Genomic DNA, 22,107 nt, shown 5'->3' with positions numbered 1-22,107 from the left:
AAACTGTCTATTTCAACTTATTTCGTCCATCCGATACGAACTTTGTACTTTGCTATGTAGTTCTACCAGGAATGTGTTACCATGCAAAAACTGTCTATTTCAACTAATTTCGTCCATCCGATACGAACTTTGTACTTTGCTATGTAGTTCTACCAGGAATGTGTTACCATGCAAAAACTGTCTATTTCAACTAATTTCGTCCATCCGATACGAACTTTGTACTTTGCTATGTAGTTCTACCAGGAATGTGTTACCATGCAAAAACTGTCTATTTCAACTTATTTCGTCCATCCGATACGAACTGTGTACTTTGCTATGTAGTTCTAACAGGAATCTGTAACCATGCAAAAACTGTCTATTTTAACTAATTTCGTCCATCCGATACGAACTTTGTACTTTGCTATGTAGTTCTACCAGGAATGTGTTACCATGCAAAAATTGTCTATTTCAACTTATTTCGTCCATCCGATACGAACTTTGTACTTTGCTATGTAGTTCTACCAGGAATGTGTTACCATGCAAAAACTGTCTATTTTAACTAATTTTGTCCATCCGATACGAACTTTGTACTTTGCTATGTAGTTCTACCAGGAATGTGTTACCATGCAAAAACTGTCTATTTCAACTAATTTCGTCCATCCGATACGAACTTTGTACTTTGCTATGTAGTTCTACCAGGAATGTGTTACCATGCAAAAACTGTCTATTTTAACTTATTTCGTCCATCCGATACGAACTTTGTACTTTGCTATGTAGTTCTACCAGGAATGTGTTACCATGCAAAAACTGTCTATTTCAACTAATTTCGTCCATCCGATACGAACTTTGTACTTTGCTATGTAGTTCTACCAGGAATGTGTTACCATGCAAAAACTGTCTATTTCAACTTATTTCGTCCATCCGATACGAACTTTGTACTTTGCTATGTAGTTCTACCAGGAATGTGTTACCATGCAAAAACTGTCTATTTCAACTAATTTCGTCCATCCGATACGAACTGTCTACTTTGCTATGTAGTTCTACCAGGAGTGTGTTACCATGCAAAAACTGTCTATTTCAACTTATTTCGTCCATCCGATACGAACTTTGTACTTTGCTATGTAGTTCTACCAGGAGTGTGTTACCATGCAAAAACTTTCTATTTTAACTTATTTCGTCCATCCGATACGAACTTTGTACTTTGCTATGTAGTTCTACCAGGAATGTGTTACCATGCAAAAACTGTCTATTTCAACTTATTTCGTCCATCCGATACGAACTTTGTACTTTGCTATGTAGTTCTACCAGGAATGTGTTACCATGCAAAAACTGTCTATTTCAACTAATTTCGTCCATCCGATACGAACTTTGTACTTTGCTATGTAGTTCTACCAGGAATGTGTAACCATGCAAAAACTGTCTATTTCAACTAATCTCGACCATCCGATACGAACTTTGTACTTTGCTATGTAGTTCTACCAGGAATGTGTTACCATGCAAAAACTGTCTATTTCAACTTATGTCGTCCATCCGATACGAACTTTGTACTTTGCTATGTAGTTCTACCAGGAATGTGTTACCATGCAAAAACTGTCTATTTCAACTTATTTCGTCCATCCGATACGAACTTTGTACTTTGCTATGTAGTTCTACCAGGAGTGTGTTACCATGCAAAAACTGTCTATTTCAACTTATTTCGTCCATCCGATACGAACTTTGTACTTTGCTATGTAGTTCTACCAGGAATGTGTTACCATGCAAAAACTGTCTATTTCAACTTATTTCGTCCATCCGATACGAACTTTGTACTTTGCTATGTAGTTCTACCAGGAATGTGTTACCATGCAAAAACTGTCTATTTCAACTAATTTCGTCCATCCGATACGAACTTTGTACTTTGCTATGTAGTTCTACCAGGAATGTGTTACCATGCAAAAACTGTCTATTTTAACTAATTTCGTCCATCCGATACGAACTTTGTACTTTGCTATGTAGTTCTACCAGGAATGTGTTACCATGCAAAAACTGTCTATTTTAACTAATTTCGTCCATCCGATACGAACTTTGTACTTTGCTATGTAGTTCTACCAGGAATGTGTTACCATGCAAAAACTGTCTATTTCAACTTATTTCGTCCATCCGATACGAACTTTGTACTTTGCTATGTAGTTCTACCAGGAATGTGTTACCATGCAAAAACTGTCTATTTCAACTTATTTCGTCCATCCGATACGAACTTTGTACTTTGCAATGTAGTTTTACCAGGAGTGTGTTACCATGCAAAAACTGTCTATTTCAACTTATTTCGTCCATCCGATACGAACTTTGTACTTTGCTATGTAGTTCTACCAGGAATGTGTTACCATGCAAAAACTGTCTATTTCAACTTATTTCGTCCATCCGATACGAACTGTCTACTTTGCTATGTAGTTCTACCAGGAGTGTGTTACCATGCAAAAACTGTCTATTTCAACTTATTTCGTCCATCCGATACGAACTTTGTACTTTGCTATGTAGTTCTACCAGGAGTGTGTTACCATGCAAAAACTGTCTATTTCAACTTATTTCGTCCATCCGATACGAACTTTGTGCTTTGCTATGTAGTTCTACCAGGAATGTGTTACCATGCAAAAACTGTCTATTTCAACTTATTTCGTCCATCCGATACGAACTTTGTACTTTGCTATGTAGTTCTACCAGGAATGTGTTACCATGCAAAAACTGTCTATTTCAACTAATTTCGTCCATCCGATACGAACTTTGTACTTTGCTATGTAGTTCTACCAGGAATGTGTTACCATGCAAAAACTGTCTATTTCAACTAATTTTGTCCATCCGATACGAACTTTGTACTTTGCTATGTAGTTCTACCAGGAATGTGTTACCATGCAAAAACTGTCTATTTCAACTAATTTCGTCCATCCGATACGAACTTTGTACTTTGCTATGTAGTTCTACCAGGAATGTGCTACCATGCAAAAACTGTCTATTTCAACTTATTTCGTCCATCCGATACGAACTTTGTACTTTGCTATGTAGTTCTACCAGGAGTGTGTTACCATGCAAAAACTGTCTATTTCAACTAATTTCGTCCATCCGATACGAACTTTGTACTTTGCTATGTAGTTCTACCAGGAATGTGCTACCATGCAAAAACTGTCTATTTTAACTTATTTCGTCCATCCGATACGAACTTTGTACTTTGCTATGTAGTTCTACCAGGAATGTGTTACCATGCAAAAACTGTCTATTTCAACTAATTTCGTCCATCCGATACGAACTGTGTACTTTGCTATGTAGTTCTACCAGGAATGTGCTACTATGCAAAAACTGTCTATTTCAACTAATTTCGTCCATCCGATACGAACTTTGTACTTTGCTATGTAGTTCTACCAGGAGTGTGTTACCATGCAAAAACTGTCTATTTCAACTTATTTCGTCCATCCGATACGAACTTTGTACTTTGCTATGTAGTTCTACCAGGAATGTGTTACCATGCAAAAACTGTCTATTTCAACTAATTTCGTCCATCCGATACGAACTGTGTACTTTGCTATGTAGTTCTACCAGGAATGTGATACCATGCAAAAACTGTCTAATTCAATTCATTTCGTCCATCCGATACGAACTTTGTACTTTGCTATGTAGTTCTACCAGGAGTGTGTTACCATGCAAAAACTGTCTATTTCAACTAATTTCGTCCATCCGATACGAACTGTGTACTTTGCTATGTAGTTCTACCAGGAATGTGCTACTATGCAAAAACTGTCTATTTCAACTAATTTCGTCCATCCGATACGAACTTTGTACTTTGCTATGTAGTTCTACCAGGAGTGTGTTACCATGCAAAAACTGTCTATTTCAACTTATTTCGTCCATCCGATACGAACTTTGTACTTTGCTATGTAGTTCTACCAGGAATGTGTTACCATGCAAAAACTGTCTATTTTAACTTATTTCGTCCATCCGATACGAACTGTGTACTTTGCTATGTAGTTCTAACAGGAATGTGTTACCATGCAAAAACTGTCTATTTCAACTAATTTCGTCCATCCGATACGAACTTTGTACTTTGCTATGTAGTTCTACCAGGAATGTGCTACCATGCAAAAACTGTCTATTTTAACTTATTTCGTCCATCCGATACGAACTTTGTACTTTGCTATGTAGTTCTACCAGGAATGTGTTACCATGCAAAAACTGTCTATTTCAACTAATTTCGTCCATCCGATACGAACTGTGTACTTTGCTATGTAGTTCTACCAGGAATGTGCTACTATGCAAAAACTGTCTATTTCAACTAATTTCGTCCATCCGATACGAACTTTGTACTTTGCTATGTAGTTCTACCAGGAGTGTGTTACCATGCAAAAACTGTCTATTTCAACTTATTTCGTCCATCCGATACGAACTTTGTACTTTGCTATGTAGTTCTACCAGGAATGTGTTACCATGCAAAAACTGTCTATTTCAACTAATTTCGTCCATCCGATACGAACTGTGTACTTTGCTATGTAGTTCTACCAGGAATGTGATACCATGCAAAAACTGTCTAATTCAATTCATTTCGTCCATCCGATACGAACTTTGTACTTTGCTATGTAGTTCTACCAGGAGTGTGTTACCATGCAAAAACTGTCTATTTCAACTAATTTCGTCCATCCGATACGAACTTTGTACTTTGCTATGTAGTTCTACCAGGAAAGTGATACCATGCAAAAACTGTCTATTTCAACTAATTTCGTCCATCCGATACGAACTGTGTACTTTGCTATGTAGTTCTACCAGGAATGTGATACCATGCAAAAACTGTCTAATTCAATTCATTTCGTCCATCCGATACGAACTTTGTACTTTGCTATGTAGTTCTACCAGGAGTGTGTAACCATGCAAAAACTGTCTATTTTAACTAATTTCGTCCATCCGATACTTTGTACTTTGCTATGTAGTTCTACCAGGAATGTGTTACCATGCAAAAACTGTCTATTTCAACTAATTTCGTCCATCCGATACGAACTTTGTACTTTGCTATGTAGTTCTACCAGGAATGTGTTACTATGCAAAAACTGTCTATTTCAACTAATTTCGTCCATCCGATATGAACTTTGTACTTTGCTATGTAGTTCTACCAGGAGTGTGTTACTATGCAAAATTTGTCTATTTCAACTAATTTCGTCCATCCGATACGAACTTTGTACTTTTCTATGTAGTTCTACCAGGAATGTGTTACCATGCAAAAACTGTCTAATTCAACTAATTTCGTCCATCAGATACGAACTTTGTACTTTGCTATGTAGTTCTACCAGGAATGTGTTACCATGCAAAAACTGTCTATATCAACTAATTTCGTCCATCCGATACGAACTTTGTACTTTGCTATGTAGTTCTACCAGGAATGTGTTACCATGCAAAAACTGTCTATTTCAACTAATTTTGTCTATCCGATACGAACTTTGTACTTTGCTATGTAGTTCTACCAGGAATGTGTTACCATGCAAAAACTGTCTATTTCAACTAATTTCGTCCATCCGATACGAACTTTGTACTTTGCTATGTAGTTCTACCAGGAGTGTGTTACCATGCAAAAACTGTCTATTTCAACTAATTTCGTCCATCCGATACGAACTTTGTACTTTGCTATGTAGTTCTACCAGGAGTGTGTTACCATGCAAAAACTGTCTATTTCAACTAATTTCGTCCATCCGATACGAACTTTGTACTTTGCTATGTAGTTCTACCAGGAGTGAGTTACCATGCAAAAACTGTCTATTTCAACTAATTTCGTCCATCCGATACGAACTTTGTACTTTGCTACGAAGTTCCACCAGGAATGAGTTTTTATGCAAAAACTGTCTATTTCAATTCATTTCGTCCATCCGATACGAACTTCGTACTTTGCTATGTAGTTCTACCAGGAGTGTGTTACCATGCAAAAACTGTCTATTTCAACTAATTTCGTCCATCCGATACGAACTTTGTACTTTGCTATGTAGTTCTACCAGGAGTGTGTTACCATGCAAAAACTGTCTATTTCAACTAATTTTGTCCATCCGATACGAACTTTGTACTTTGCTATGTAGTTCTACCAGGAATGTGTTACCATGCAAAAACTGTCTATTTCAACTAATTTCGTCCATCCGATACGAACTTTGTACTTTGCTATGTAGTTCTACCAGGAATGTGTTACCATGCAAAAACTGTCTATTTCAACTTATTTCGTCCATCCGATACGAACTTTGTACTTTGCTATGTAGTTCTACCAGGAATGTGTTACCATGCAAAAACTGTCTATTTCAACTTATTTCGTCCATCCGATACGAACTTTGTACTTTGCTATGTAGTTCTACCAGGAATGTGTTACCATGCAAAAACTGTCTATTTCAACTAATTTCGTCCATCCGATACGAACTGTGTACTTTGCTATGTAGTTCTACCAGGAATGTGTTACTATGCAAAAACTGTCTATTTCAACTAATTTCGTCCATCCGATACGAACTTTGTACTTTGCTATGTAGTTCTACCAGGAATGTGTTACCATGCAAAAACTGTCTATTTTAACTAATTTCGTCCATCCGATACGAACTTTGTACTTTGCTATGTAGTTCTACCAGGAATGTGTTACCATGCAAAAACTGTCTATTTCAACTTATTTCGTCCATCGGATACGAACTTTGTACTTTGCTATGTAGTTCTACCAGGAATGTGTTACCATGCAAAAACTGTCTATTTCAACTAATTTCGTCCATCAGATACGAACTTTGTACTTTGCTATGTAGTTCTACCAGGAATGTGTTACCATGCAAAAACTGTCTATTTCAACTTATTTCGTCCATCCGATACGAACTTTGTACTTTGCAATGTAGTTTTACCAGGAGTGTGTTACCATGCAAAAACTGTCTATTTCAACTTATTTCGTCCATCCGATACGAACTTTGTACTTTGCTATGTAGTTCTACCAGGAATGTGTTACCATGCAAAAACTGTCTATTTCAACTAATTTCGTCCATCCGATACGAACTGTGTACTTTGCTATGTAGTTCTACCAGGAATGTGTTACCATGCAAAAACTGTCTATTTCAACTTATTTCGTCCATCCGATACGAACTTTGTATTTTGCTATGTAGTTCTACCAGGAATGTGTTAACATGCAAAAACTGTCTATTTCAACTAATTTCGTCCATCCGATACGAACTTTGTACTTTGCTATGTAGTTCTACCAGGAATGTGTTACCATGCAAAAACTGTCTATTTCAACTAATTTTGTCCATCCGATACGAACTTTGTACTTTGCTATGTAGTTCTACCAGGAATGTGTTACCATGCAAAAATTGTCTATTTCAACTAATTTTGTCCATCCGATACGAACTTTGTACTTTGCTATGTAGTTCTACCAGGAATGTGTTACCATGCAAAAACTGTCTATTTTAACTAATTTCGTCCATCCGATACGAACTTTGTACTTTGCTATGTAGTTCTACCAGGAATGTGTTACCATGCAAAAACTGTCTATTTCAACTAATTTCGTCCATCCGATACGAACTGTGTACTTTGCTATGTAGTTCTACCAGGAATGTGTTACCATGCAAAAACTGTCTATTTTAACTAATTTCGTCCATCCAATACGAACTTTGTACTTTGCTATGTAGTTCTACCAGGAGTGTGTTACCATGCAAAAACTGTCTATTTCAACTTATTTCGTCCATCCGATACGAACTTTGTACTTTGCTATGTAGTTCTACCAGGAGTGTGTTACCATGCAAAAACTGTCTATTTCAACTAATTTCGTCCATCCGATACGAACGTTGTACTTTGCTATGTAGTTCTACCAGGAATGTGTTACCATGCAAAAACTGTCTATTTCAACTAATTTCGTCCATCCGATACGAACTGTGTACTTTGCTATGTAGTTCTACCAGGAATGTGTTACCATGCAAAAACTGTCTATTTCAACTAATTTCGTCCATCCGATACGAACTGTGTACTTTGCTATGTAGTTCTACCAGGAATGTGTTACCATGCAAAAACTGTCTATTTCAACTTATTTTGTCCATCCGATACGAACTTTGTACTTTGCTATGTAGTTCTACCAGGAATGTGTTACCATGCAAAAACTGTCTATTTCAACTAATTTCGTCCATCTGATACGAACTTTGTACTTTGCTATGTAGTTCTACCAGGAATGTGTTACCATGCAAAAACGGTCTATTTTAACTAATTTCGTCCATCCGATACGAACTTTGTACTTTGCAATGTAGTTCTACCAGGAGTGTGTTACCATGCAAAAACTGTCTATTTCAACTTATTTCGTCCATCCGATACGAACTTTGTACTTTGCTATGTAGTTCTACCAGGAATGTGTTACCATGCAAAAACGGTCTATTTTAACTAATTTCGTCCATCCGATACGAACTGTGTACTTTGCTATGTAGTTCTACCAGGAATGTGTTACCATGCAAAAACTGTCTATTTCAACTTATTTTGTCCATCCGATACGAACTTTGTACTTTGCTATGTAGTTCTACCAGGAATGTGTTACCATGCAAAAACTGTCTATTTTAACTAATTTCGTCCATCCGATACGAACTTTGTACTTTGCTATGTAGTTCTACCAGGAATGTGTTACCATGCAAAAACTGTCTATTTCAACTAATTTCGTCCATCCGATACGAACTTTGTACTTTGCTATGTAGTTCTACCAGGAATGTGTTACCATGCAAAAACTGTCTATTTCAACTAATTTCGTCCATCCGATACGAACTTTGTACTTTGCTATGTAGTTCTACCAGGAATGTGTTACCATGCAAAAACTGTCTATTTCAACTAATTTCGTCCATCCGATACGAACTTTGTACTTTGCTATGTAGTTCTACCAGGAATGTGTTACCATGCAAAAACTGTCTATTTCAACTTATTTCGTCCATCCGATACGAACTTTGTACTTTGCTATGTAGTTCTACCAGGAATGTGTTACCATGCAAAAACTGTCTATTTCAACTAATTTCGTCCATCCGATACGAACTGTCTACTTTGCTATGTAGTTCTACCAGGAGTGTGTTACCATGCAAAAACTGTCTATTTCAACTAATTTCGTCCATCCGATACGAACTTTGTACTTTGCTATGTAGTTCTACCAGGAGTGTGTTACCATGCAAAAACTGTCTATTTCAACTTATTTCGTCCATCCGATACGAACTTTGTACTTTGCTATGTAGTTCTACCAGGAATGTGTTACCATGCAAAAACTGTCTATTTCAACTTATTTCGTCCATCCGATACGAACTTTGTACTTTGCTATGTAGTTCTACCAGGAATGTGTTACCATGCAAAAACTGTCTATTTCAACTAATTTCGTCCATCCGATACGAACTTTGTACTTTGCTATGTAGTTCTACCAGGAATGTGTAACCATGCAAAAACTGTCTATTTCAACTAATCTCGACCATCCGATACGAACTTTGTACTTTGCTATGTAGTTCTACCAGGAATGTGTTACCATGCAAAAACTGTCTATTTCAACTTATGTCGTCCATCCGATACGAACTTTGTACTTTGCTATGTAGTTCTACCAGGAATGTGTTACCATGCAAAAACTGTCTATTTCAACTAATTTCGTCCATCCGATACGAACTTTGTACTTTGCTATGTAGTTCTACCAGGAGTGTGTTACCATGCAAAAACTGTCTATTTCAACTTATTTCGTCCATCCGATACGAACTTTGTACTTTGCTATGTAGTTCTACCAGGAATGTGTTACCATGCAAAAACTGTCTATTTCAACTTATTTCGTCCATCCGATACGAACTTTGTACTTTGCTATGTAGTTCTACCAGGAATGTGTTACCATGCAAAAACTGTCTATTTCAACTAATTTCGTCCATCCGATACGAACTTTGTACTTTGCTATGTAGTTCTACCAGGAATGTGTTACCATGCAAAAACTGTCTATTTTAACTAATTTCGTCCATCCGATACGAACTTTGTACTTTGCTATGTAGTTCTACCAGGAATGTGTTACCATGCAAAAACTGTCTATTTTAACTAATTTCGTCCATCCGATACGAACTTTGTACTTTGCTATGTAGTTCTACCAGGAATGTGTTACCATGCAAAAACTGTCTATTTCAACTTATTTCGTCCATCCGATACGAACTTTGTACTTTGCTATGTAGTTCTACCAGGAATGTGTTACCATGCAAAAACTGTCTATTTCAACTTATTTCGTCCATCCGATACGAACTTTGTACTTTGCAATGTAGTTCTACCAGGAGTGTGTTACCATGCAAAAACTGTCTATTTCAACTTATTTCGTCCATCCGATACGAACTTTGTACTTTGCTATGTAGTTCTACCAGGAATGTGTTACCATGCAAAAACTGTCTATTTCAACTTATTTCGTCCATCCGATACGAACTTTGTACTTTGCTATGTAGTTCTACCAGGAGTGTGTTACCATGCAAAAACTGTCTATTTCAACTTATTTCGTCCATCCGATACGAACTTTGTACTTTGCTATGTAGTTCTACCAGGAGTGTGTTACCATGCAAAAACTGTCTATTTCAACTTATTTCGTCCATCCGATACGAACTTTGTGCTTTGCTATGTAGTTCTACCAGGAATGTGTTACCATGCAAAAACTGTCTATTTCAACTTATTTCGTCCATCCGATACGAACTTTGTACTTTGCTATGTAGTTCTACCAGGAATGTGTTACCATGCAAAAACTGTCTATTTCAACTAATTTCGTCCATCCGATACGAACTTTGTACTTTGCTATGTAGTTCTACCAGGAATGTGTTACCATGCAAAAACTGTCTATTTCAACTAATTTCGTCCATCCGATACGAACTTTGTACTTTGCTATGTAGTTCTACCAGGAATGTGTTACCATGCAAAAACTGTCTATTTCAACTAATTTCGTCCATCCGATACGAACTTTGTACTTTGCTATGTAGTTCTACCAGGAATGTGCTACCATGCAAAAACTGTCTATTTCAACTTATTTCGTCCATCCGATACGAACTTTGTACTTTGCTATGTAGTTCTACCAGGAGTGTGTTACCATGCAAAAACTGTCTATTTCAACTAATTTCGTCCATCCGATACGAACTGTGTACTTTGCTATGTAGTTCTACCAGGAATGTGCTACTATGCAAAAACTGTCTATTTCAACTAATTTCGTCCATCCGATACGAACTTTGTACTTTGCTATGTAGTTCTACCAGGAGTGTGTTACCATGCAAAAACTGTCTATTTCAACTAATTTCGTCCATCCGATACGAACTTTGTACTTTGCTATGTAGTTCTACCAGGAATGTGTTACCATGCAAAAACTGTCTATTTCAACTAATTTCGTCCATCCGATACGAACTGTGTACTTTGCTATGTAGTTCTACCAGGAATGTGATACCATGCAAAAACTGTCTAATTCAATTCATTTCGTCCATCCGATACGAACTTTGTACTTTGCTATGTAGTTCTACCAGGAATGTGCTACCATGCAAAAACTGTCTATTTTAACTTATTTCGTCCATCCGATACGAACTTTGTACTTTGCTATGTAGTTCTACCAGGAATGTGTTACCATGCAAAAACTGTCTATTTCAACTAATTTCGTCCATCCGATACGAACTGTGTACTTTGCTATGTAGTTCTACCAGGAATGTGCTACTATGCAAAAACTGTCTATTTCAACTAATTTCGTCCATCCGATACGAACTTTGTACTTTGCTATGTAGTTCTACCAGGAGTGTGTTACCATGCAAAAACTGTCTATTTCAACTTATTTCGTCCATCCGATACGAACTTTGTACTTTGCTATGTAGTTCTACCAGGAATGTGTTACCATGCAAAAACTGTCTATTTCAACTTATTTCGTCCATCCGATACGAACTGTGTACTTTGCTATGTAGTTCTACCAGGAATGTGATACCATGCAAAAACTGTCTAATTCAATTCATTTCGTCCATCCGATACGAACTTTGTACTTTGCTATGTAGTTCTACCAGGAGTGTGTTACCATGCAAAAACTGTCTATTTCAACTAATTTCGTCCATCCGATACGAACTTTGTACTTTGCTATGTAGTTCTACCAGGAAAGTGATACCATGCAAAAACTGTCTATTTCAACTAATTTCGTCCATCCGATACGAACTGTGTACTTTGCTATGTAGTTCTACCAGGAATGTGATACCATGCAAAAACTGTCTAATTCAATTCATTTCGTCCATCCGATACGAACTTTGTACTTTGCTATGTAGTTCTACCAGGAGTGTGTAACCATGCAAAAACTGTCTATTTTAACTAATTTCGTCCATCCGATACTTTGTACTTTGCTATGTAGTTCTACCAGGAATGTGTTACCATGCAAAAACTGTCTATTTCAACTAATTTCGTCCATCCGATACGAACTTTGTACTTTGCTATGTAGTTCTACCAGGAATGTGTTACTATGCAAAAACTGTCTATTTCAACTAATTTCGTCCATCCGATATGAACTTTGTACTTTGCTATGTAGTTCTACCAGGAGTGTGTTACTATGCAAAATTTGTCTATTTCAACTAATTTCGTCCATCCGATACGAACTTTGTACTTTTCTATGTAGTTCTACCAGGAATGTGTTACCATGCAAAAACTGTCTAATTCAACTAATTTCGTCCATCAGATACGAACTTTGTACTTTGCTATGTAGTTCTACCAGGAATGTGTTACCATGCAAAAACTGTCTATATCAACTAATTTCGTCCATCCGATACGAACTTTGTACTTTGCTATGTAGTTCTACCAGGAATGTGTTACCATGCAAAAACTGTCTATTTCAACTAATTTTGTCTATCCGATACGAACTTTGTACTTTGCTATGTAGTTCTACCAGGAATGTGTTACCATGCAAAAACTGTCTATTTCAACTAATTTCGTCCATCCGATACGAACTTTGTACTTTGCTATGTAGTTCTACCAGGAGTGTGTTACCATGCAAAAACTGTCTATTTCAACTAATTTCGTCCATCCGATACGAACTTTGTACTTTGCTATGTAGTTCTACCAGGAGTGTGTTACCATGCAAAAACTGTCTATTTCAACTAATTTCGTCCATCCGATACGAACTTTGTACTTTGCTATGTAGTTCTACCAGGAGTGAGTTACCATGCAAAAACTGTCTATTTCAACTAATTTCGTCCATCCGATACGAACTTTGTACTTTGCTACGAAGTTCCACCAGGAATGAGTTTTTATGCAAAAACTGTCTATTTCAATTCATTTCGTCCATCCGATACGAACTTCGTACTTTGCTATGTAGTTCTACCAGGAGTGTGTTACCATGCAAAAACTGTCTATTTCAACTAATTTCGTCCATCCGATACGAACTTTGTACTTTGCTATGTAGTTCTACCAGGAGTGTGTTACCATGCAAAAACTGTCTATTTCAACTAATTTTGTCCATCCGATACGAACTTTGTACTTTGCTATGTAGTTCTACCAGGAATGTGTTACCATGCAAAAACTGTCTATTTCAACTAATTTCGTCCATCCGATACGAACTTTGTACTTTGCTATGTAGTTCTACCAGGAATGTGTTACCATGCAAAAACTGTCTATTTCAACTTATTTCGTCCATCCGATACGAACTTTGTACTTTGCTATGTAGTTCTACCAGGAATGTGTTACCATGCAAAAACTGTCTATTTCAACTTATTTCGTCCATCCGATACGAACTTTGTACTTTGCTATGTAGTTCTACCAGGAATGTGTTACCATGCAAAAACTGTCTATTTCAACTAATTTCGTCCATCCGATACGAACTGTGTACTTTGCTATGTAGTTCTACCAGGAATGTGTTAGTATGCAAGAACTGTCTATTTCGACTAATTTCGTCCATCCGATACGAACTTTGTACTTTGCTATGTAGTTCTACCAGGAATGTGTTACCATGCAAAAACTGTCTATTTTAACTAATTTCGTCCATCCGATACGAACTTTGTACTTTGCTATGTAGTTCTACCAGGAATGTGTTACCATGCAAAAACTGTCTATTTCAACTTATTTCGTCCATCGGATACGAACTTTGTACTTTGCTATGTAGTTCTACCAGGAATGTGTTACCATGCAAAAACTGTCTATTTCAACTAATTTCGTCCATCCGATACGAACTTTGTACTTTGCTATGTAGTTATACCAGGAGTGTGTTACCATGCAAAAACTGTCTATTTCAACTAATTTCGTCCATCCGATACGAACTTTGTACTTTGCAATGTAGTTTTACCAGGAGTGTGTTACCATGCAAAAACTGTCTATTTCAACTTATTTCGTCCATCCGATACGAACTTTGTACTTTGCTATGTAGTTCTACCAGGAATGTGTTACCATGCAAAAACTGTCTATTTCAACTAATTTCGTCCATCCGATACGAACTGTGTACTTTGCTATGTAGTTCTACCAGGAATGTGTTACCATGCAAAAACTATCTATTTCAACTTATTTCGTCCATCCGATACGAACTTTGTATTTTGCTATGTAGTTCTACCAGGAATGTGTTAACATGCAAAAACTGTCTATTTCAACTAATTTCGTCCATCCGATATAAACTTTGTACTTTGCTATGTAGTTCTACCAGGAATGTGTTACCATGCAAAAACTGTCTATTTCAACTAATTTTGTCCATCCGATACGAACTTTGTACTTTGCTATGTAGTTCTACCAGGAATGTGTTACCATGCAAAAATTGTCTATTTCAACTAATTTTGTCCATCCGATACGAACTTTGTACTTTGCTATGTAGTTCTACCAGGAATGTGTTACCATGCAAAAACTGTCTATTTCAACTAATTTCGTCCATCCGATACGAACTTTGTACTTTGCTATGTAGTTCTACCAGGAATGTGTTACCATGCAAAAACTGTCTATTTCAACTAATTTCGTCCATCCGATACGAACTGTGTACTTTGCTATGTAGTTCTACCAGGAATGTGTTACCATGCAAAAACTGTCTATTTCAACTTATTTTGTCCATCCAATACGAACTTTGTACTTTGCTATGTAGTTCTACCAGGAGTGTGTTACCATGCAAAAACTGTCTATTTCAACTTATTTCGTCCATCCGATACGAACTTTGTACTTTGCTATGTAGTTCTACCAGGAGTGTGTTACCATGCAAAAACTGTCTATTTCAACTAATTTCGTCCATCCGATACGAACGTTGTACTTTGCTATGTAGTTCTACCAGGAATGTGTTACCATGCAAAAACTGTCTATTTCAACTAATTTCGTCCATCCGATACGAACTGTGTACTTTGCTATGTAGTTCTACCAGGAATGTGTTACCATGCAAAAACTGTCTATTTCAACTAATTTCGTCCATCCGATACGAACTGTGTACTTTGCTATGTAGTTCTACCAGGAATGTGTTACCATGCAAAAACTGTCTATTTCAACTTATTTTGTCCATCCGATACGAACTTTGTACTTTGCTATGTAGTTCTACCAGGAATGTGTTACCATGCAAAAACTGTCTATTTCAACTAATTTCGTCCATCTGATACGAACTTTGTACTTTGCTATGTAGTTCTACCAGGAATGTGTTACCATGCAAAAACGGTCTATTTTAACTAATTTCGTCCATCCGATACGAACTTTGTACTTTGCAATGTAGTTCTACCAGGAGTGTGTTACCATGCAAAAACTGTCTATTTCAACTTATTTCGTCCATCCGATACGAACTTTGTACTTTGCTATGTAGTTCTACCAGGAATGTGTTACCATGCAAAAACGGTCTATTTTAACTAATTTCGTCCATCCGATACGAACTGTGTACTTTGCTATGTAGTTCTACCAGGAATGTGTTACCATGCAAAAACTGTCTATTTCAACTTATTTTGTCCATCCGATACGAACTTTGTACTTTGCTATGTAGTTCTACCAGGAATGTGTTACCATGCAAAAACTGTCTATTTTAACTAATTTCGTCCATCCGATACGAACTTTGTACTTTGCTATGTAGTTCTACCAGGAATGTGTTACCATGCAAAAACTGTCTATTTCAACTAATTTCGTCCATCCGATACGAACTTTGTACTTTGCTATGTAGTTCTACCAGGAATGTGTTACCATGCAAAAACTGTCTATTTCAACTAATTTCGTCCATCCGATACGAACTTTGTACTTTGCTATGTAGTTCTACCAGGAATGTGTTACCATGCAAAAACGGTCTATTTTAACTAATTTCGTCCATCCGATACGAACTTTGTACTTTGCTATGTAGTTCTACCAGGAATGTGTTACCATGCAAAAACTGTCTATTTCAACTTATTTCGTCCATCCGATACGAACTTTGTACTTTGCTATGTAGTTCTACCAGGAATGTGTTACCATGCAAAAACTGTCTATTTCAACTTGTTAACGAAAATTGTAGGCGAGAATTAAATTGGCGTTCGATTTGGTTTAGTTCTAAAGCAATACTAATCTATATTTCTCTTAATCGCTATTCTTAATTCTATTCCCATTCGGGATCGCTCGGGAGCGCCGTTTACCTATTCCGCTTGGCTACTTCAGGCCGATCCTATCTCAATCCTTAACATTTCGCCCCCCGTGGAAAGGTCTCTAACTTTCTACTCCTTTTTTTTCAAATTCACCCTTGCCTTGCCCCGGTAATATGCAAAGTTTCGAAATTGCACGTCGATACACTCCGTCTTTTGTCTTAACCTGAACGACCCGCACGTTATTATCTTGGCCCTTGTATATTTGAGTAATCCTGCCAATGGCCCATTTAAGCGGAGGTAAATTATCTTCTTTCACGAGAACCATTGTCCCTTCCTCTATGTTGTCTCGTTTGCCCCTCCATTTCGTTCGCGGTTGCAGTCCCGACAAGTAATCGGTTTGCCACTGTTTCCATACGCGACGCAGGAACTCTTGATTCTTTTGCCATCGGTCCAATTTATTAATGTTGATGTCTGCATACGATGGTTCTAAAATGGACACCAAACTACGATTAATAAGGAAATGCCCAGGGGTAAGTACCTCTAAATCCTCGGGGTCGGATGACATTGGGCTGAGTGGTCGTGAGTTTAAGCAGGCTTCGATCTGGATGATGAGCGTCTCGAGGTCTTCTTTTAACAGGATTGTTGTGCCAATTGTTGCTTTTAAATGTTGTTTGAAACTTTTGACTGCCGCTTCCCATAAACCTCCAAAGTTCGGTGCGCGTGGAGGAATAAACTTAAAGTCGATCCCTTCGTTGAGGCAATGGGCTGTTACAGCATGATTTGCTTGCTGCATTTTGAAAAGATCAGCTAACTCCTTCAAACCTCGTTCAGCTCCACGAAAATTTTTGGCATTATCACAGGAGATCGTTCTGGGTTTCCCGCGCCTTGCTACAAAACGCTTCAGTGCCGCAATGAACGCCTGGGTTGACAAATCTGCTACTAGTTCCAAATGTACTGCCTTTGTCACCAGACAGATGAACACTGCGACGAAACATTTTAAAGGTGTGGCTTTCCTTGGTGCTAGTCGATACCATAGCGGTCCACACAGATCAATTCCGGTGTTAGCGAATGTCGCTGTCGGAGTGACTCTTTCTAATGGCAAATCACCCATTATCTGCTCCATCGTTGTAGGTTTGCTGCGATAGCATTTCACACAATCATGTACCACCCTCCGCGCTAGATTGCGCACTCGCAAAGGCCAATATTTTTCCCGAACAGTAGCTATTAGTAGTTGCGGGCCTGCGTGCAAGAGTTGTTGATAATAAGATTGCATAATGAGGATAGTTAGAGGATGCTTTGAGTCCAGTATTATCGGATTTTTGCGTGTTTCTGATACTGGAGCGTTTCTTAGTCTACCACCGATAAGTAATATACCATCTCGCAATAAGGGAGCAAGTGCTTTTAAGCTAGACTTATGCTTCACTTGTCCGTCTCGTCTGATGTTAGCGATATCTTCTGCAAAAGTTTCGGCTTGTGACATTCGAATGAGTGTGATTTCGGCTTGCTGTAGTTCGTGGCTTGACAGTACTCCCTTTCGACGCTGGGTTTGATTTACACGTTGGCTATTGTACCGAAATCTAAGGATATTTGCCACCAATCTCCTTAACGCTGGATACGATGATCGTAGGTGGAAAATGGGATTCGCCACACTATTGCTAATAGTCATCGCTACAGCCCGTTCTTCCAGCTCTTCGGCAGAAAACACAGCATTTGGTAAATTCGTATGATCCATCCAGTTGATTGGTTGACTTAGCCATTTAGGTCCATGCCACCAGGTTTCATTACACTTCAATAGGCTAGGTCTCATTCCTCGGGATATTATGTCTGCTGGATTGTCTTCACCCGATACATGGTACCAACAACTCTTGTCTGTTATGTGCTGAATCTCCGATATTCGATTAGCGACGAACGGCTTGCATCGAGAAGGATGTCCAGCTATCCAATGCAACACTATCGTTGAATCAACCCAAAAAATGCTTTTAATGTCGCGTTTTAAGCTGCTCTGTACTTTCTGCCACAAATGACACAATAATAACGCGCCCGACAATTCGAGTCTTGGAAGAGTAACTCTTTTCTGCTTTTTTCCATTTTCAATGGGTGCTACCTCGGACTTTGCACATAACAGTTCTACATTTATGCTACCATTTTCCGATGTAGTTCGCACATAGATGCAGGCACCATACGCCTTTTCTGACGCATCACTAAAGCCGTGTAGTTCAATACTTTCCGCATTTTCCGCCATCACTCGACGTGGGACCTTGATATCTGCTACATGACTAATGTCTTGCTTAAAAAGTCGCCACCGTTGTCGCAATTCTTCTTCAAGCGGTTGATCCCAATCAATCTTTTTCTCCCACAGTTCTTGCAGGAAACATTTTGCGAGCACAATGACTGGCCCGATTAGTCCCAATGGATCATACAAGCGCGCAGCCTCGGAGACAACACTGCGTTTAGAAATTTGTTGGTCACAATTCCATTTGGGTACGTTGAAACCCAGGCTATCTTCTGCTGGGGACCATTTTAAGCCAAGGGCTTTAATCGACTTGTTCGGATCTATCAAAAGCTCCGAACCCATCTCGCGAAGCTGGGCTGGAAGCGTATTCAAAATCTGCTTTGAATTGGAAGCCCACTTCCTAAGAGGAAAACCAGCAGACTGCAACAACTCGCACATCTCGTTACATAATTGTTTTCCATCTTCCACCGTGTCTGCACCACTAATCATGTCGTCCATGTAGAAGTCTATCGATAAGATTTGTGAAGCAACAGGATGCGATACCTTCGCCTCTTTCGACAGCGTTTGAAGACACTTGGTGGCCAAGTATGGAGCTGATGATGTTCCATATGTAATCGTTTTCAGTTGATACGAGCGAATTCCACCATATTCTGTATCTTGCCAAATAATACGTTGTAACGGACGGTCTGCTTCTGCTATCCATACTTGCCGATACATCTTTTCGATGTCCGCCGTCAGCGCATATTTTGGCAAACGAAAGCGCATTATGATGCTCAATAGGTCTTCTTGGATTACAGGACCGACTAATAAGGCATCATTTAAGGATACTCCGGACTCGCTAGAACAAGAGGCATCGAAAACCACTCGTAATTTCGTTGTAAGACTATCCGGTCGCACGATGCAGTGATGCGGCATGTAATAGGTAATCGATTCATCTTCAGGATCAGGATTGACTTCTACCATGTGACCTAATCGCAGATATTCATTCAAAAACTCCTGATATTGCGCCTTTAATTCAGGGTTGGCATTAAGCCGACGGCTCAACGATTGGAGTCGTCGTTTAGCTATGTTGTAAGATGAGCCTAACATCTTGATCTTAACAGGATCCTTTGGAAGTGCCACTATGTATCTTCCATCTGGCCCTCTAGTAGTAGTGCATTCGAATATTTCTTCACATTTCGATTCTTCTGGTGATAAAATACTCGATGTGTGACATGACTCAATTTCCCAAAACTTAGTCAGTTGTTCATCTAACGCTGGTCCGCTACAGGTAAGGTTCACTACATGTGGTTGTTGACTCTGAAGTCCCGATGTCCTTCCCGAAACAATCCAACCCAGTTGGGTCTCCTGCAGCAGTAAATTGTCACACTGCGATCGAAGTCTCAATACTCCATCCATCAGTATGTCATTGTACACCTCTCTGCCTAGAAGCATATCGATGTTACCAACTTCACCACAAGTCGGGTCGGCTAGCCTAATGTTTTTCGGTATTTTCCAAAGTTGCTGATCCACTTTAGCTGGCGGAAGATTCCACATGATTTCCGTCAGAACGTGCAACCTTAAAGGATAACGAACATTAGTAACTTGGGAACCAATTACTACGTTTACCGAATGTGATGAGGTTTGGTTGCCTCTGCCCACAGCACCAATTGTTAGATGATCTCGTTGTCTGGGTGCTCGTAGTCGTTGTACTAATCGTTCGGTGATGAGATTTATCTGCGCCCCACCATCCAGTAGAGCTCGTGCAATCGTCTGGGTTCCATTTGCTGCACAAACTGTAACTAAGACTGTCGGAAGTAAGACAGTGGTGGTGGTTAACGGTGCAGCTTGCGAACCAGCTGGCGTTAGCATCACTGCCTGGGTTTCTCTATCTCGATTCGACTCGGATGGTTGCGCAGGATCTCCATCAGCAGCTGTTCCCGTAGTACTCGCATAGGGTTTGGATTGTACGGGCGACCTGTGCAGCATAGTATGATGCTTTAACTTGCATACTCGACACGTACTCGATGTACACTCCTTAACTCGATGATCAGCTGCCAAACAATTGATACAAATCCCCTTTTCCTTGACGATGTTGTACCGTTCCATAACCGAAAGATTTCGAAAAGTCTGACACTTAAACGCTGAGTGGTAATCTTTGGCACAAAAAATACATTTTTCCTCCAGGTGGTCGACCTTCATGGTTGCACATGCCTGCTTCAGCTTTTGCCTTCCGTGATGGATGTGGGTGTTCGATAAAGCCGGTTCCTTACTCTGAGGCAATGCTTGTAATACTACCACATGCTGCTTCAAAAATTGCACTAGTTCAGTGTATTCGGCCACTTCTACGCTTCGGTGATGTATCTCCCACTGCTTTCGAGTATTCCCGTCCAATCTATCGCACAACATGTGTGCTAGCAGTACACTCCAGCCATTTGTATCGACACCAACCTTTTCGACCATTTTGATGGCTCGCTCGAAGCCATCAAGCAAATTGGTGAGTGACTCGAAGCTTTCACGTTTTGCCAAGGGAATTGAGAAGAGTTCCTCCAGATAACGTCGCACCAACACTTTCTTATTCTCGTATCTACTCTTAAGTAGTTCCCATGCGATGTTATAATTGGCTGCTGTGGTTTCCACTGCCTCGATCACTTGAGCGGCCTCCTTAGACACCACGCGTTTCAGGTAAATGAGTTTATCTACGTCGGATAAACTTGGATGCTGGTCGATCATGCTACTGAATGCGTCACGGAAAGTCGGCCAAGTTTCCAACGTGCCTTCGAACTTAGGCAACGGAATTTCTGGTAAACGCACTTTCGATTTGGGGTTTGACACATCTGACACATGCGTAACGCTAGCCGACGCACACAAAGCCGCTTCGCGCCGTTTTAACACTACAGATAACTCGAAGCGTCGTTGCTCAAACTCTGCGTACTGTCTCTCTTCCTCCTCTGTCTGGACAGAATTGCTGGTTTCCATGACCGCCGTGTATTTTCTCTCAAAGGAGGACGCGATGGATTTTAACTGTTCCGTACACTCTTTTAAATATGATACATCAGCATCAGGAGTTGAATCCAACACCGCTTTCAACGATTCCATTCTGCGTATTATGTGAGCGTGATAACGCTCGATTGTACCCGCCATCGAGGTTTGCGTTTCGATCGGACTCGACGTAGCTTGCACTTGCGAAAACGTTGTTTCTTCCGTATTAGACATTACTTTTATCGACTACACAACTGCTTAGACCGATTGCCAATTTATCAGAAACTAATGGTATCCGGTTCGAAGGACCAAATTTTATGTTAACGAAAATTGTAGGCGAGAATTAAATTGGCGTTCGATTTGGTTTAGTTCTAAAGCAATACTAATCTATATTTCTCTTAATCGCTATTCTTAATTCTATTCCCATTCGGGATCGCTCGGGAGCGCCGTTTACCTATTCCG

General features: G+C 39.0%; 1 protein-coding gene across 1 annotated transcript; it reads right to left on the bottom strand.

Moving 5' to 3' along the window:
- Positions 1–20,837: 20,837 nt before the first annotated feature.
- Positions 20,838–21,879, bottom strand: LOC128309310 (uncharacterized; the record flags this gene model as incomplete). Its single annotated transcript, XM_053045664.1, has 1 exon — positions 20,838–21,879. A coding segment is annotated over exon 1 (1,042 nt), but the record flags the coding sequence as incomplete, so codon positions are not given.
- Positions 21,880–22,107: the final 228 nt, after the last annotated feature.

This window comes from Anopheles moucheti, unplaced genomic scaffold (genome assembly GCF_943734755.1).
Source record: "Anopheles moucheti unplaced genomic scaffold, idAnoMoucSN_F20_07 putative_Y_126, whole genome shotgun sequence".
In the NCBI taxonomy this organism is placed as follows: domain Eukaryota; kingdom Metazoa; phylum Arthropoda; class Insecta; order Diptera; family Culicidae; genus Anopheles; species Anopheles moucheti.
This window is presented reverse-complemented; position numbering and strand designations above follow the sequence as displayed.